The following is a 17,687-nucleotide window of genomic DNA, read 5'->3' on the forward strand; positions in this document are numbered from 1 at the left end:
GTAGCTGCTATCGATGTAGAGATATTACTGATAGAGGCCGCGCTGCGCTGATAATTTTATACGCAAATTCAGCACCCTCATCCCACTAGCGAGGAAATGTGGCGTCATTGGAGGTTGTCACACAAGTTACATTGATTCATGGACTCAGTTACAGTATAATAACATTAACTTTTAGCTCATAGTGTTGTTACAGTAAGCATTTGAAGAAAATATTACATCAAAGTGGGCCATGGTATAATGCTGTTTAAAATCCGGGAAAATTATACAAAATAGGAGTAGTATATGAATATTGTATTTTTTTTTAACTTGAGAAAAAGATGAAATTAATGAATTTTATAGAATAGTTGGGTTTACAGCTTTAGTAGTGGTGGTGATGGTGGTTGTTGTTGTATTTTGCCTGGCAGAGTTAAGGTCATAAGGCCTTCTCTTTCATTCAGCTAGGTTAGAATAATATATATAAACAGAATAAAAGAAGATAGTCTACCTTAGAGATTACATAAAATAAAGTAGAAAATTGCACATAATCAAGATCAGTTACACAATATAAGGTAAATAAATACAATTGAAGGGATCGCGGGAAAAACGATCAAGGTCCATCAAAAATCGAAAATGAGTTAATAATGCTATCTTATAGTGGAAAGGAAGTACTATCATGTGGTCTAGCTAGTAATAAGAAATCATCATTCTTGACATTCCAGTACGTCAATTTCTATTAAATACACACATAACAAAGTATTAAGTGCTTAAACTTTAAAATTCGTTTTTCTCGAAACTTTCTAAAATGGACCTTGATTGTTATTCCCGTGTACCCTTCAATTGAGTACCTCCGTGGAATAAGGCTGGATATAACACTTGGACAACATGTTACATCCGACCTTTTTCGACGGAGGTACTCAATTTATATGACATAAACTGCTCCAGATAAACTGGACGATTACATACAGTATTTTATACCAATAAGAGACGCATAGAATACGAAATGAGAATAGAAGAAAATTATATGATAACGAAATCACTAGAGATAGAATATAGGCTTACAGTTGTATACTAATACGAGAATATATGCGGTTTATAAGATATAAAAGGTTGAATAGCGAAAACGTACTATATAGCATAGCCTACAGATACAAACGATTAAATAAAATATCAAGGTAATGGAGGAAACAAAAAAGAACTTGGTCATGTAAAGCAAATCATTTAGAAACTTCCGCTAGAGTCTAGTTCTGTTTAGTAAGTAGCAATTACTTGAAAGAGTTTAGACTCCGACCACTCCTGATTTCCTATTACAGATGATTTAGTGATGCTACAGAGATATGCCAGACGGTTTCTAGCAGTCACCAGATTTAAAGAACCACTTGAGATATCGGGTCTCTCCAGCACTTTTCCAACTGTGTTCACGGTCATGAATATTAGAGTAAGAATCTAGCTAGAAATTTCCATTCAATGTCACCGACTGTACTTTTATGATAAAATGATGCGAAATGTAATGGAAAAAATGCACTACTTCGATTAAATTTGTGAAGTTTAGGAAGCAGGAGAATATGGAAGAAAACCAAACACGTAAAAATAATATGGAATATCACCGAATCGAAGAAAATGTCACTTGGAGAGTCGATTCCTTGGTACATACATAATTGAGACATAGCAATAATTTTACTTTATATTATTGTTCCATTCATGTGGTGAAATTTCCGGATCCTATTATCATTTCTTCGTCGTATAGGTAAGTAACATCGCGGTCTATCTACTTAAAATGTGGCACTTGTTCAAGGACTGTATTGTTTACAACCACTTACAGCCAGTACTCTAGTTTTTGCTGTGGAAATTTTACATGCAAAATGTGCAAATATCTGCAATTTGTATATTACAACATGCACCCACCTTCGGTTTTTCCCAGTATTACCTGGTCATTCGCAAATAAAAGTGTGTACTCTTGATTTTTAAATATATTTATAAGTCTGTCTGCCGCTTTTACACGTTGTCAGCACTTTCAAATTACGAAATGACTATAATAAGATATCATCTTTCATAACACAAGTTATCTCTATGTGTGGAACCGTGAACGTCATTTCAACACATTCCAACATCAATAACAAGTTTCGCACATTAAAAAACCATTGAGGGCAACTGAATCGGTTTTCCAAATGAAAAACCTCAGTCAGTGTTCGTCATAAACAGTAATCTGCGGTTATTTTTCAAGACGAAAACTCTTTCGCTTAAACTTCTGAAGAATAAATGCAATACAATGACATACTCAATTAGAAGGCTATTCGTATACAATTTCGGTCATTTACTAGTACATTATTTTAAACCTTAAGTTCGTAATTTACTTACTAAAAATGGCTTTTAGAGAACCCGGAGGTTCTTTGCCGCCCTCACATAAGCCCGCCATCGGTCCCTATCCTGAGTAAGATTAATCCAGTCTCTACCATCATATTCCACCTCCCTCAAGTCCATTCTAATATTATCCTCCCATCAACATCAGAGGTCTTTATATCTCTGGCCTCCCAACTAACACTCTATATGCATTTCTGGATTCGCCCATACGTGCTACATGTCCTGCCCATCTCAAACGTCTGGATTTAATGTTCCTAGTTATGTCAGGTGACAATTTCGTACTATGTTCTGTTCACGAGACATAATCATATACTTTGTCTTTTCGGGATTTACTTCCAGACCTATCTCTTTACTTGCTTCAAGTAAAATTCTCGTATTTTCTCTAATAGTTAATGGATTTTCTCCTAAAATATTCGTCATTGTATAAACAAGCAGCTGATGTAACTCGTTCAATTCCAAACCCTGTTATTCTGAACTTTCCTAATGGTATATTCTAGAGCAAAGTTAAAAAGTAAAGGTGATAGTGCATCTCCTTGTTTAGCCAGTGCATCTCCTTGTTTAGCCCACAGTGAATTGGAAAAGCATCAAATAGAAACTGGCCTGACTCTGCTGTACGTTTCACTGAGACAATTTTAATTAATCGAACAAGTTTCTTAGGAATATCAAGTTCAAAAAAAATATTATATAAAACTTCTCTCTTAACCGTGTCATAAGACCTTTCTAAATCTATGAATAACTGATGTACTGTGTCCTTATACTCCTATTTTCTCTCCAATATATGTCGAACACAAAAAATCTGATCATTAGTCGATCTATTATGCCTAAAACCACATTGATGATCCTCAATAATTTAGTCTACATATGGAGTTAATCCTCTCAAAAGAATATTGGACAAAATTTTGTACGACGTCAACTAAATCGATATTCCTCGAAAGTTACTACAGTTAGTCTTTTCCCCATTCTTAAAGATAAAGTACAATAAATTATGGACTTCCTCCATTGTTCTGGTACAATTTCCTTTTCCCAAATAGCAAGTAAGCTTACAAGCTTATAAATTTCGCTAGATATTGCGCTTCCACCCTCTTGCATTAATTCTGCCGGAATTTGATCGATACCTGGAAACTTGTACTTTTTCATCTTTTCTATCGTAATTTCGACTTCAGAAAGTGTGGGTTCGGGTATAATTGACTCAGCAGTTTGTATTTGAATTTCGTCCGACCATGGCCTCTGTACGTTTAGTACTTACTTACTTACTTACTGGCTTTTAAGGAACCCGGAGGTTCATTGCCGCCCTCACATAAGCCCGCCATTGGTTCCTATCCTGAGCAAGATTAATCCATTCTCTATCATCATATCCCACCTCCCTCAAATCCATTTTAATATTATCGTCCCATCTACGTCTCGGCCTCCCTAAAGGTTTTTTTCCCTCCGGCCTCCCAACTAACACTCTATATGCATTTCTGGATTCGCCCATACGTGCTACATGCCCTGCCCATCTCAAACGTCTGGATTTAATGTTCCTAATTATGTCAGGTGAAGAATACAATGCGTGCAGTTCTGTTATGTAACTTTCTCCATTCTCCTGTAACTTCATCCCTCTTAGCCCCAAATATTTTCCTAAGCACTTTATTTTCAAACACCCTTAACCTATGTTCCTCTCTCAAAGTGAGAGTCCAAGTTTCACAACCATAAAAAAACAACCGGTAATGTAACTGTTTTATAAATTCTAACTTTCAGATTTTTTGACAGCAGACTGGATGATAAAAGCTTCTCAACCGAATAATAACAGGCATTTCCCATATTTATTCTGTGTTTAATTTCCTCCCGAATATCATTTATATTTGTTATTGTTGCTCCAAGATATTTGAACTTCTCCACCTCTTCAAAAGATAAATTTCCAATTTTTATATTTCCATTTCGTACAATATTCTGGTCACGAGACATAATCATACACTTTGTTCTGTACGTTTAGTAGCTGCCCAAAATAGTTCTTCCATCTGTTCAGGATTGAATGAGAGTCTACAAGCAAGTCACCATTCTCATCCTTGATCACGTTTACCCTTGCATGGTATCCTTTCTTAAATTCCTGTATGCCCTTACATAAATCTCTAATGTTTTTATTCTTACTACATATTTGTTTCTACCTCATTCAGTTTTTCCTCTAAGTATTACCTTTTTATTCGTAAGTGAAGGACTTGCTTCCCGTCTTAAGTTCGTAATTGCATGTATTAAATTCCGAGCCCTAGAGTAAGATCCTGTCGCGGCTGTATCTGAAGCTATTTCAACCTGACACGTGACAGATACTTCCGTGACCTGAGATCGGTACTATGCTAGACCTCCACTTACAACACATTAACAACAAACATCCAAGCCCCAGGCAGGATTCGAAGTACAACTGCACTGAACTCGGTTGTTATGCACCATCCATCGTGTTGCGACGACCTGGAGGTTGACACGACTGTACGCTCGCCGCGCGTCAAGCATCGAATTCCAAGCCGACAATTAAGAGATGTCGCGGTTCATTCAGTCTGCGGGTGACACACAGCATGGGACAGTGACTGGCCTTGGCACGCGAACTCACGTGAATTCCATCACGCACGCGTGACAGTGATTCCTTTGTTTCACGGCAGCGAATTGGGAAGGAGTCGCTTGCTCGCTATGTGCCCGCCGACGCCGCATTCCATTGTTTGATACACTGACCGCAGCTCTCGCTCGCCGATGTGGCAACGGCGCTCTTATAATAATAATAAAAACCGGTCCTGATGTTTCCTCTCTTCTACCTGAACGAACAAGAAGTAAAAAAAGCACAGGTACCGGCCCCCCCCTACACCGAGGCTCGGCCGACCGACCGCTGCTCTCTCCGCGGCTACCACAGCCAGCCAGCTCCTTGTCACGGTCCTCCGAGCTGGATCCTTCCTTCCATTCATGCTAAGTTTCATTTCGAAGATGACCTCTCCATAAAGAACGCCTCGCCGTACCGGAACAAAGCTTTTATGGTTATGGTAATGAGCAGTTGGTAGCACTGACAGTGCCAACAACCGGTCCGTGCACTGACAAGTGCCGACCAAAGTGCGTGAGACCGCCAGGTCCACCTGTCGTGTGACGCTGGTCGATAGAAGTTGAGTTAGCGTCGTTCAAAACTACCGCCAGTTTCGTGAAGCCTCGAACCGGGACAATGGAATTCAGATCCATTTGTATCACTTAACATTCAGACAGAATTCCTCCTCGATTCTTGAAGTTACGCTCCCACTTCGATTACATTCACAGTGCTCACTTAAATGTAAATACTGTATAACGATCTAACAAAATATACAAAAGAGAAATGCCCAGACAAGTGCCGGCCAAAGCGCGTAAGAACGACAGGTCCAGCTGTCGAGTGGCGCGGGTCGATAGAGGTTGAGGCAGTGTCGTTTGAAACTTCCGCCAACTATAGTTCGTGTAGTGCCTTCTTAATTTACACCGTAAGTGTAAAACCTAACTATTTTTCCCTATTACTACATATACTAATGGATTATAGTAGTTTCTTGGTTGTCACGTTGAATTTTCTCCTGCCTGCCAACTGTGTTTCGAATTTCCGTAATGACAAATACAACTGACAGTTACTTTCTGTTATTTTGACTTTGAAGAAGCTGTCAAGTATTCTACATGAAACGAAAGTTACCTAGCGAGTGTTATTTGAAATCTGAACGCAATTAATAGGTCTATTAATAAATACTAAGTAATAATAATAATTAATTAACAGTATATGACACATTTTAAAGTATTATCCAGTTTTCGGAATTCGTAATAATAATTTCTTGTGGACAAACAAAATAAAATTTTAGGTTAGGTCTCATGAATCGTAAACTGTTTAGTCAAATCAATGAATTTAATGTTGCCAGATAAAATAAATTTTAATATTAGATCAATCAATCATGAATAAATAAATAAATAAATCATATTATTATCATTATTGTTGTTGTTGTTGTTTTAGTACACAGCATTGTAAGTTTTCCTAATGTGGTGGTATCTGATAACAATTGGCAAAATTGAAAAGACGACCATAAAGCTTTTTAGGATATAATCTTACGCGAACCTCCCTATATGTAAAGACTCGAACAGGGATATTGGAGTTCGGATCCAATTCGGTAACATAATTGTTCCTCGATTCACAGAGTTATGCTGATACTTCGATTACATTCACAATGCTCATTTAAAGGTAAATATTTAGCGCAAAGAGAAACATAAAAGCACTGCGCTGACAAATGCCGACATAAGCGCGTGAGACTGCCAGGTCCACCTGTCGTGTGACACGGCTCGATAGAAGTTGAGGCAGCGTAGTTTAAAACTACTGCCAAATTCGTGAAGACTCGAACAGCGACTTGACATTCAGACCTAATTCCTCTCCGATTCACGAAGTTATGTTGTCACTCCGATTACCTAACCATGCTCAATACGCGTTTAAGTTTGAATTAAAGACAATAAGCCAGCCAATCACATGACAAGAGGAGATAATGGAAGATTCATAATAAATCGGAATACAGAGTGAAAGTAACGACTGATCCGAAAACATAAAATTACTCAGGCATGCTATCTACTGCCCGTCCAAATGGTTATATCGCAGGATCGTAGAAAGGGGGCAAATCACTTAATGAGGCCCTATTATTTGAATTATTTTAAACAGTTGTATAATTTTAGGTAGACGTACAGTTTATGTACGTTTACAGTTTATGTACCTCACAGAAAATGTTTTCAGAAAAGAACTAAGACAGCCCACCCACTAGCCTTTACAGAGGGGCGAGCAGAATCAGGTGGGGGAAACCAGGATGCGACGTAAGCAAACGGACGCACAGTATCTGTGCGAAAATATGATTCAATAGCGAATGTTCTTCCTTCACTGGAAAACGCGACCATATTTCTGGAACGTAGTATACTTACTAACTCGCTGACTTGAACTGCATATGCGGCCTTGGTTCTGTGAGGAGGACGGTTGAACTTGATTAGTAGAAGGGGTGAGAGGGAATTACATTCAAAAACTGAGGTACAATAAAAATTTAAGTAAAAATAAAATGATGACCCCTGTATATATTCACTCTGTATTCCGATTCTATTATCAATTATCCATTATCTCCTCTTTCTTGTCTTGTGATTAGCTGACTTACTACCTTTGATTCGAACTTAAACACAACAGGTTGGAGGAATCAAGAGTCTAAGAATGGTCGCATTTAATGGTATGGTTTCTAGTTTTCATATCATAGTTATATTTATTTAAATTCTTATTCTAAGTAAGTTTCTTTAGTAACTAATTACGAGTAAACAGAAGTTCATGTGAACATGTGCCAGAAACGGAATTGTAACTCATTTATTTCCACTGTGATAAGAGCATCACTGACAACCAGCTGAGCCTACACAGTTCTACGAAATGTCTTAAACGGTAGCCCTGAGCCAAGCTAACCATATGCAAGTATCTACTATTGACTCTCACAAGCGACAATAGAACAAATTAAAAAGAACTCAAATTATAAGACGGAGACGATGAAGATTATGGCTATAACAGTTCGATTACTGATGATGTGAAATGGGATGAAGATTTTTTTTTTCATTACTCTGGAAGAAAAATAATGATATTTCAAATTATTCAAAATCTAAAGATCTTACTTAGTAAACTGTTCACCGATATGTTCAATTATTTCGTTCTGTAGCATTTTTCTTTTCCAGCGAATTTAATGACTTAGCGATTGGGATAAAATTCTAAAACCATTTGGGTCGCTCAGATGCGATGTGTGATATTTTACAACTGGGTACGGGCATGTTTTGTAGTTTAAATCTATTGGCGAAATAAACTTAAAAAAAATCGAGAGAAATAAAGATAGCTGTAATCTTTTAATCATTTCTCGCTCACTTTATCTTACTGAACTGCATTCATTATGCCAAGGTAAGCATGGCAGCCTGTAACCTAACCTTGGTGAAGTGACTAATTGACGCCTACCGTAAATGTTATCTATGTTTCTCTGAAGACAGAAGCAGTAAAGAAGGAATGCAGAAGGTTTCTCCACTGAAGGCTTTTAATATTTCAAAATACACATAAGGCAAAAATACTGTCAAAATTGTAATCTACACTACGGCCATTGAGAAGATCATGTGAATTTTTCCAATGTGCTTATGATTACATTGTGAACTGTGAATCGTTAATCTAGAGAATTTCATAGATCTATGAAGGGGGAGATATATGAAGTAAAGGAGCAAAAGGAGAAACAAATGTAGGTATTTTATTTTTAAGAAATTCATTGGATTTACAAGGTCGCAGTGCTTGCGCGTAGTGACTTCCTCCCCAATAGTAATAGCAATATTAATGAGAATAGACTACATAGACGGAGTCACAAATAAATGGCCGATGAACCTTAATGCTGATTTTATTTTAAATAACACTAAACTGAGCCACTGGCGTAACTCAGTCAGCTAAGGCGCTTGCCTATCGATCCGGAATTACGGTCGGCGGAGTTCGATTCCCGCTTGAGCTGATTACCTGGTTGGGTTTTTTCCAGTTTTTACCGTAACCGTAAGGCGAATGTCAGGTAATTCATGGCGAATCCTCTCGCCAAATACCATCTCGCTATCATCAATCCCATCGACGCCAAATAACCAAGTAGTTGATAGAGTGTCGTTGAATAACCAACTTAATAAAACACTAAACTGAACTACCTATTAGTCGACCTGGTTGGCGAGTTGGTGTAGCGCTGGCCTTCTATGCCCAAGGTTGCGGGTTCGATCCCGGGCTAGGTCGATGGCATTTAAGTGTGCTTAAATGCGACAGGATCATGTCAGTAGATTTACTGGCATGTAAAAGAACTCCTGCGGGACAAAATTCCGGCACATCCGGCGACGCTGATATAACCTCTGCAGTTGCGAGCGTCGTTAAATAAAACATAACATTTGAACTACCTATTAAGTTATTGTAGATGACAAGACAATTACAGTAGGAACTGGGGACAATTTACAGAAAGCTGTAAAGTAAAATCGTTCAATGAATACTCTAGCTTTGTGTTGTATGTATCTTTAAGCACGCATTAACACCTGTAAAGCCAAGAAATGTTGCCACATTTTTATTGTAGAGATTATCCCTAGTTACAATTATTTTTATACCGACGTCAATATATTGATTTCTACAACCACCATGCACAGTGAATAAATTTTAAGCTACCAGATGACGTTTAAATTTGGATTTAAAATTAACCTTTTTTGCCGTCATCAATCAAATCGAGATATGACAATGTTGTTTTATACTCCAAGTGGGATATAGGCGCGTCAATTAAAAATGCTAACGCATCATTGGTAGACATATGTTACCGCTACTTACGATGTAACGGCATCTGAGAAGGCCTAATCAATAAATAAACTCTTACCCATCTCTTCAAAGGAAAAGCGTCATCTTTGACACCTGCTGGGTCTTAATTGAACGCGGAGATTACATATGAACTATGGAAGACAGCACAAAATATAACCTTAACATTTCCGCACATAAGTCCAAAGTTACGAACTTTAATAGGATACACACTTACGAACGGAAACTAATAGAAAATAAAATGTTAGATCCGGTCAGCTCCTTCAGTTAATTGGGATTTAGAATTTAATATTTAGAAAATACAGGATTAGACTTCAAACTAAGAATTATACATGAAACGAGATGCCCCATCACGAAACTCTTTAGCTTCTATATTGGTGAATTTCAGAAGCCCAAGCATATCAGAATGGGGAAAATCATTCTAGGAGTCAAGGTCCTCTAGAAGTCTGTAGCACCAGGAAAGAAGAAAGTTTAATGCAATTATCTTGGCAATAAGATAAAGGGAATAAAACTTAAGAAATGTTGATCTTAAAAGACTTCTTTTGCCGATGATGAATTATTAGTGGCAGATTCATAAAACTCATTACAACAATCCATACACGAATTAGAAAAAAAAATCTGTAAAAGTATTTTAACCGTATCTGAAACGTGTAAGTCTCTGATTATTAGATTTTGGCCTATTTATTTCAGATTACTTAATTCAAATACTTTAATGTATTTAACATACAGTAGAACAAAATATATTACTTTATAAGGCATAAAAATGTCTGTCTAGAAGTGATGATGTTACAATCTAAAATAACCTACGTCAATGCTTTTAACAACGGAATAAAATATATTAATGTTATTGAACCCAAGTTATGTTAAAACCTGTAATGACCTAGATCATTGCTGTTATCGCAAGGGTTGTCTACATAATTCCAGGGTTATTTATATAAATTGCATAATATCGCATTACTTGGAAGATGCGACTAATCCACACATGTACGCTAGCATACACACTCTCACGAAAGGAGAGAGAGAGAGAGATAGAGAGAGATGGGTAGTAATACATTGCTGCCACAAAAGTTTAACTGTCAATGTAGTGTAACGGAATTCATTAAATATACCTACTTATCCACATTATACAGGGCGTCTCAAAAATAGACCAACAAATTAATTTCGTTAAAATAGACCAGTGAAAACCGTACAGCCCTATTTTAAATAATGTTCAAGTTGTCATTCTGTGAATTCGTTAAAGCCCATTCCCAATAAAGAAAGACAATCTCTGAAAGACATAAAGAAGGAAAGGGTATGTGTTATTTGTAGGAAAGACCTTCCCGAAGTTTTGTTTCTTTTCGCTCAAATAATTTCCACTTTCTAATAGGTAAAATTATGCAAGCTCAACCTAACTCAGAGTGAATAGGCAGTGTATAGAGAGAAGATCTCTGATTCCGCGGTAAGTTATAAATTGAATAGTTCGATTCCAGATAGTAAACAAATGTGCATTACCCATGATGCACATCAACACACTGCCTAATTACAAATCATGTTCATTTGATATCGCAAGAATTATTTAAGCTAGAAGATTAAAACTTTAGCTTTTGTTTGTTTTTTGAATAAAGAACATTCCAAAATATTTTGTCTGCTTATTTTTCAGACATCCTGTATACACTCATTATTTTTCCGCAGAAGATACGAGACGAAATCTAAAAGAGAAAAAAATACGGAGAATAATGGAAATTTAGAAAATTATAACAGATGAAGAGGACGGAAAATATTAAAACGATAGGGAATTGTGGAAGAAATAAGTCGTTGTAAAATACCAAAATCTAGAGAAAAATATAACGAGAGGCTCAAGAAAAAGAGAAAGATCAATAACCAAATGGTCAAATGTTGTACATGATACAAAGGATATATCTGAATCTAGGCCTAGAAGACGAAGCAGAAAGGGATCAGATATGATGAACAGAAGATAGAAATATCACTATATTACCACAAATTAATTAACGATTTATTCTGGTTGTATGTACTGCTTCAGTTTCTATACTGCATTCGGTGGCTTATCAAAAGATTCTCAGACCACTCCCGCAGTTATTTCTGCTATTCCTTGAAACCAGATCGCTTCCCTCTTTATATAATACAGACTAATATGCATCTTAGAATATATGAGGTCATTCAAAAGTAAGTTCCTATTTTGAAGCAGATTGGTTTCATATAGGTGTCATTACTGTTGAGAAGGTTTGGGTTTTTTAATCGATGCGCCTTTCATTGCTTTGGTAACTGTGTCACGCTTGTTTAAACAATAATTGTTGTTCAGAATACAGAGGGCAGTTGTAGGAGAGTAATTTTAATAATTTTTACAAGTTCCAATTGGCCTCGTTCAGTACTATTACGAATGCAATAGACAATATGCATGTATATACATTGAGAAGATATCGAATGTTACATGGATTGAGAAATGGACAGATGAGGCACATTTCGAATTGAACGGAAGTGTTAACACTCATAATTGCAGGACATGGACAGAAGATAATCCGAACACAATTATACAGCAAGGATTACATGATATCAAGGTTACTGTCTGGTGTGATTTTACGTCACATTTCATAATAGGGCCATATTTCTATGAATAAATTGAAAACAGACAAACAAAAACAGTGACGGTAATGAGCAGCGATATTTTCAAATGTTGCAAGACTTTGCAATACCAGCGTTACAGAATCATGAAATCGAAATTATTGTTTTCATGCAAGACGACGCTCCACCTCGCATACACAATAATGTAAAAACACTATTGCGCAACACATTTGGTGATCGTGTAATTAGTAGGCATTTTCCGAACAGTTGGCCTTCTAGGTCACCAGACATAAATCCAGCTGACTATTGATTATGGAGTTATCTAAAAGAAAGGGTATTTCTTTGTAGACCTACTACACATGAGTAACAGAAACAGTCAATATCGGATGTCATTGAAAACATCCCTAGAAATGTGCTTACTAATGCCGTTTATAGCATAGAAGAAAGACTATTTCTTATTGAACAACACAGTGGTGGTTATATTTAATTTTTTTTGTGTGTTTTTAATAAAATCCCATTTCTTTACGAACAAATAGGTGTTTTTTATTTTTGTGGAATCTAAAAATTTGACAAACTTATTACCATTTCAAAATGGGAACTTACTTTTGAATAACCTTAAGAGTACAACATTAAAATAAGCGTAACTTAACTAAATTAAGTACTGTATTGGAAATGTGCAGTCGGGAGCAGGAAAGATTGTAAGCGTCAGAACATTATGCATGTCAAGCAAAGCACGTAATAAAAATAATGACAAACACTTATCGCAACATCTATTAATGAATTAGCTTACAATTACTGTGTAAATATTATAACTGAAAAATAAAATATCTCTCCGTATACTATGAGTACATTACGATGTTGACACTGAAAAACGCACCTGTTCTAATACATAACGAAAACTGCTAGCTGATGACGTCAAGGTTATCGATAAGCCTACCCTTTTTACACCCGCCCTCAGCTATAACTTGCAATCTAAGTGTCCCTAACAGTAGGGGTCCTTCTAATGAGGGTCTCTCCGCTTTGCGAGCGCTGCGGGGGCTTTCGCGCAGTCACTGATTGTATTGTACAATGTTAAAATATCCCCTCATTGTTTGACGGGAAAAAACATTAGAACTGCTGACATTTTTCAAGTAAAAAGGCTTTATCTTTTTGCTTTATCTATAATAATGTACGCTACAAGCACTTCAAAAGAAGTGTTACAGAATTTTGATTAGAAAAAAATGCTGAAACGAGTACCCACTCCATTAAAGGGAGTTCGGATTTTAGAAAATGTCATTGGGTATTCTTAGCAGACAGTCATCCTCTTTGTAATACAACTAAAGCAAGTTGTTTACGTATTTTCCAATGTATATGAAATAAAAAATGTATCAAAATACTGTAATAATTAAGCATTGCTTCAAATATAAACGCTTTATATTACTTATAGACATTTATATTAGTTTGTCGTATTTTCAATAACCGAATAAATGGAAGATTTATTTCTGTTATTTTATATGCGTTAGAAAACACGTAAATAACTTATATTACAAAAAGGCGAAATATTCGCTAAGAAGACGCCTAATACCCAATGGTATTTTATAAACTCCGAACGCTCTATGGAACAGATAAAAGAGAGGAAGTCAGCGCAATTTCTCACAGTCATCGAGAACTGAACACGAGTTCGTCCTTCATCGGTGAGGATTCTTGCCAGAGCAGCATTCCGGTTCACTTTAAACTCTGGCCATAATCGGTAGCCGGGTAACTGCAAGCTGCGTTTATGCACCGTGTCAGGTTTTAATACTTCTGACAGGTGTAGCCGTGGGCGAGCATTGCAGTACGTGTAAAAAATGTTTGCAGCAAATTTGTTGGAAGCCTTGTGACTAATTCAAATAGGCAACCGAGCATAACCTTCATGGAGCGGCTGGCTGTGCAACACGCGAAGGATCCGCTGGAGCGAACGAGCGCACCGGAAGGAAGCGCACGCTCCAGCTGCCGCCGCGGTTACGCACCGGAAGCCGTGTCCTTGGCCGCTCGATGACTGAGGAAAACCACCGCGTCAGTTCCCTCGCGTGGTTGCCAGTGCGCTCGCCGCATTCCAGAGCCTGCTCGCGGAGGCACGCGGCTTACCTGTGGTCCCTGAGGTGGTCCTGCCGCCTGAACGCCTTGCCGCAGATGTCGCACGAGTAGGGCCGCTCGTCCGTGTGCGTGCGCTCGTGGATCAGCAGGTTGTACGACTTGGTGAACTGCCGGCTGCAGAACTTGCAGATGAACTGCTTCTTGGGGCGCGACGCCCTGCCGGGCGCCCTCAGCAGCCTGCGGTCCAGGTGCGCGTGGGGGTGGTGGGGGTGTGGCGGGAACGCGGCACCGGGGAACGGGAAGCTGCCGGGTCCGGCACCCGACCCGGACCCCGATCCGCCGGGCGCAAAGATCCCGGCCGGCGGGCCGTACGGGTGGTGGGGCGGCGGCGCTCCCGGGAGCCCCTCCAGTATCCCCGGCGGGGGCGGCTGGCCCCTGTGCGGGTGCGGCAGCAGCATGGCGGCGGCAGCCGCGGCGTGGGCGGCGGCGACGCGCGCGGCCTCCTCCCTCAGCGCCAGCTCCTTCCTCTTGTCGGCCATGAGCGCCATCAGCTCGAAGCTGGTGCCAGACGTCGACTTGCGGCCCTCGACCTTGTCCTCCATGAGGAGGGGAGGGTACGCCACGAAGCGCTGGGGCACGACGGGCACGAAGGCCGAACTCTCTCGGTGCAGGCCGCCCAGACCGGCTGCCAGGTGATGGTGATAGAGTTCGAACCCGGGGCCTCCACGCGACGACGACGAGCTCCGCCCTGACAAGGGCGGGCGCGGTAGCGACAGGGATAGGGGTTCGTCCCGCGGGGCTGATGATGTGGAAGCGCCGCCTGACGACCCCGCGGAAGCGGCGGAACCTTCCGCAGCGCCCTCCACCGGCATGGCAGCGCCGTCTCGATCACCTGCGCATGCAAATGAGGGCGGGTGTCACAACATTACACTTGAAGCCGGCCGCCCACACTACAGTGTGCACCTTACCAAATGGCTTGTAATCCGGTGTTACTCAGACTTTTTAATTCTAAAATGTCTACGAACTGTTAAGTGGTTACTTACCTGTTTGTCTTTATAATTACTTGCGTCATTTATTTTATTTTATTTTTTAAATTGCCTATTTTAAATCTTAAGATTGCGAATACAAATACATTAATATTTTTAAAATGGTAATATTTTTATATAATGTCCATCAAGCTACATCACGATGACCACTATGGTCCGTGCATCATAGTTTGAGAAACCCCGTCTTTATGTGTACGTACGTCATGATCACGTACAGATCGGGAAGTACCTATAGGGAAACAGACTCACAAGATCGATCACTTGATCATGGTGGGATAAAAGTGAAATGATTAAACAAACAGGAGATAGGAACTTTTATACATGAAAAAAATTAGTCTGAAAAATATTTTATGCAAAACAGTAACGCCTTTGATAAATATTTACGTAACACATTGCCTCTCATAAATATCTTATGTAAAACAGTATTGCCTCTGATATTTTATGTAAAACATTGACACTAATAAATATCTTAAGTATTGTTTCTGATAAGTATGTTAACTTACGTAAAACAATATTATTTCTGATAAATATTTTACGTAAATCAACAATGGCTTTGATAAATATTTTACGTAGCACTAATTATGATAATTTTTACTCATGAAAACAACACCGTCTCTCATAGACCTACATAATATGTTTAAGCATTAAAAACATTTTCATACCTATTTCCACGCATGAAACAACACTGTCTCTTATAGGCTTACACATTGTCACATAAAAAATTATCTTACGTTTTACGTAAATTGCTTCTGATAAATATTTTACGTAAGACAGTACTAATTCTAATAAATGTTTAATGATGAATGTTACGTAATACATTTTCTGTGATAATTTTTACTAATTAAAAGACCTTCCCTAATAGAGCCTACATATGTTCAAGTATTAAAAATATTTTCATACATATTTTTACACATCTCTTACATACACCTTCACGTATAAAACATATTTGGATCATAGACTACATTCACGCATACAACCTACTTTCGTACATAGTTTCACGCACATAACATTATACCTTATATCAGGCCTGCTGTATTAACATATACATACGTATAAAACGTTTTGGAAAAAAAAAATATTTTTCGTCTCCGAAAACTTAATTAAATTGCGCAGGAGACATTCAATCTTGCAATCAGATTAACAACGCTATTTCCAGTTTAAAGGGAAAAAACTACTTCAATACTGAAGTAATTTTAACACTTAACTTCCTAGTAATACACAGAGTAAACTACCATACATTAAGTCAAAATATAGGCCTACTATTCACTCACAAGTACTTAACAATGCCTTAATCTTCAAACTTTTCGGAGTAATTCATTGTTGCATAGTGTCAAAAGGAAATAATATGTTCAGTAGTTGTACAACTATTTCTTTTTTTTTTTTTTTCGAAAATTTTGTAACTCTTTTAAAACCTATTATCAAAATAGTGTAATTTAATTTAATTTGTTGTATGTAAAATTTACGAATATAAAAATTCGAAAAATGAACAGAAATATGTTAAAAAAATAACAGACTCACTATTTTGTAAAATGCAGTGACGATCTAAATATGGAAATCTATATACAAAGAGGCATATACAGTACACCTTCGGAAGCCGAAAAAAAAAAATTCTTTTTTTTTTAATGGACTTTTCTCATTAGTATGGTGAAAAAAAAAGTTTAAATATCTCTAACACTTTTCGAGTTATGGCCTAAAACGTGAGACTGTATCAATTGACTTAACCATTTAAATATGGACAGATCTTCTCATGTTCGGTAAATTTGTCACTCATTTCCCGTAGCTTAAGTTTTTTCAAATCCGTTTTCCTCATAACTTCCACATGTTTTAAGTAAATTCATGAAATTTTGCATGCAACTGTATTTCATTCTGGAGAGAGAATAAACCACATTTTAGCACTGCTTTATTATTTAAAGTTATTTTTTCATTAACATTTCTTTATGTAACAATAATTAACTTTTATAATCCATGGCAAAAAATCTAAAAGAAACATTTCTTATTTATATATTCAATTGATAATGGCAGGATTTATTAACACACTCATTATAAATGAAATAGAGAAGAAAGCAATAAAAATATTCCAAATTTTACTAGAATCAGCGAAACAAATTTTCCCTTCGCAGATTGCACCTTCCAATTTAAAATATAATTGTCCTTAATAAAAGTTTTTTTGGATTCCAAAATGTCCATTAATCAAGAAGTACTGTCTAATCACTACATCAAATTCCAGCGCAAAATTATTTCAGGATATGTAGAAATTGAAGAGTATGATTCCAAAATGCGTTCAGTCCATTTTTATGAAAAGAACTGCGCTAGTTTTTGTATCCACTGGTCTACGAACTGCGCGAGTTTTCAAGTGACGTGCACAATAA

General features: G+C 37.7%; 1 protein-coding gene across 1 annotated transcript in view; it reads right to left on the reverse strand.

Annotated features, from left to right (window-relative positions):
• LOC138712265 (protein bowel-like) overlaps nucleotides 1–17,687 on the reverse strand; it is an 81,931-nt gene that overhangs the window by 22,199 nt on the left and 42,045 nt on the right. Inside the window, exon 2 of the mRNA XM_069843845.1 lies at nucleotides 14,324–15,164. Within this exon, the coding sequence (XP_069699946.1) occupies nucleotides 14,324–15,144 (821 nt within the window). The 5' untranslated portion in view covers nucleotides 15,145–15,164. The remainder of the gene's footprint in view (nucleotides 1–14,323; nucleotides 15,165–17,687) is intronic.

Source organism: Periplaneta americana, chromosome 13 (assembly GCF_040183065.1).
Source record: "Periplaneta americana isolate PAMFEO1 chromosome 13, P.americana_PAMFEO1_priV1, whole genome shotgun sequence".
In the NCBI taxonomy this organism is placed as follows: Eukaryota; Metazoa; Arthropoda; class Insecta; order Blattodea; family Blattidae; genus Periplaneta; species Periplaneta americana.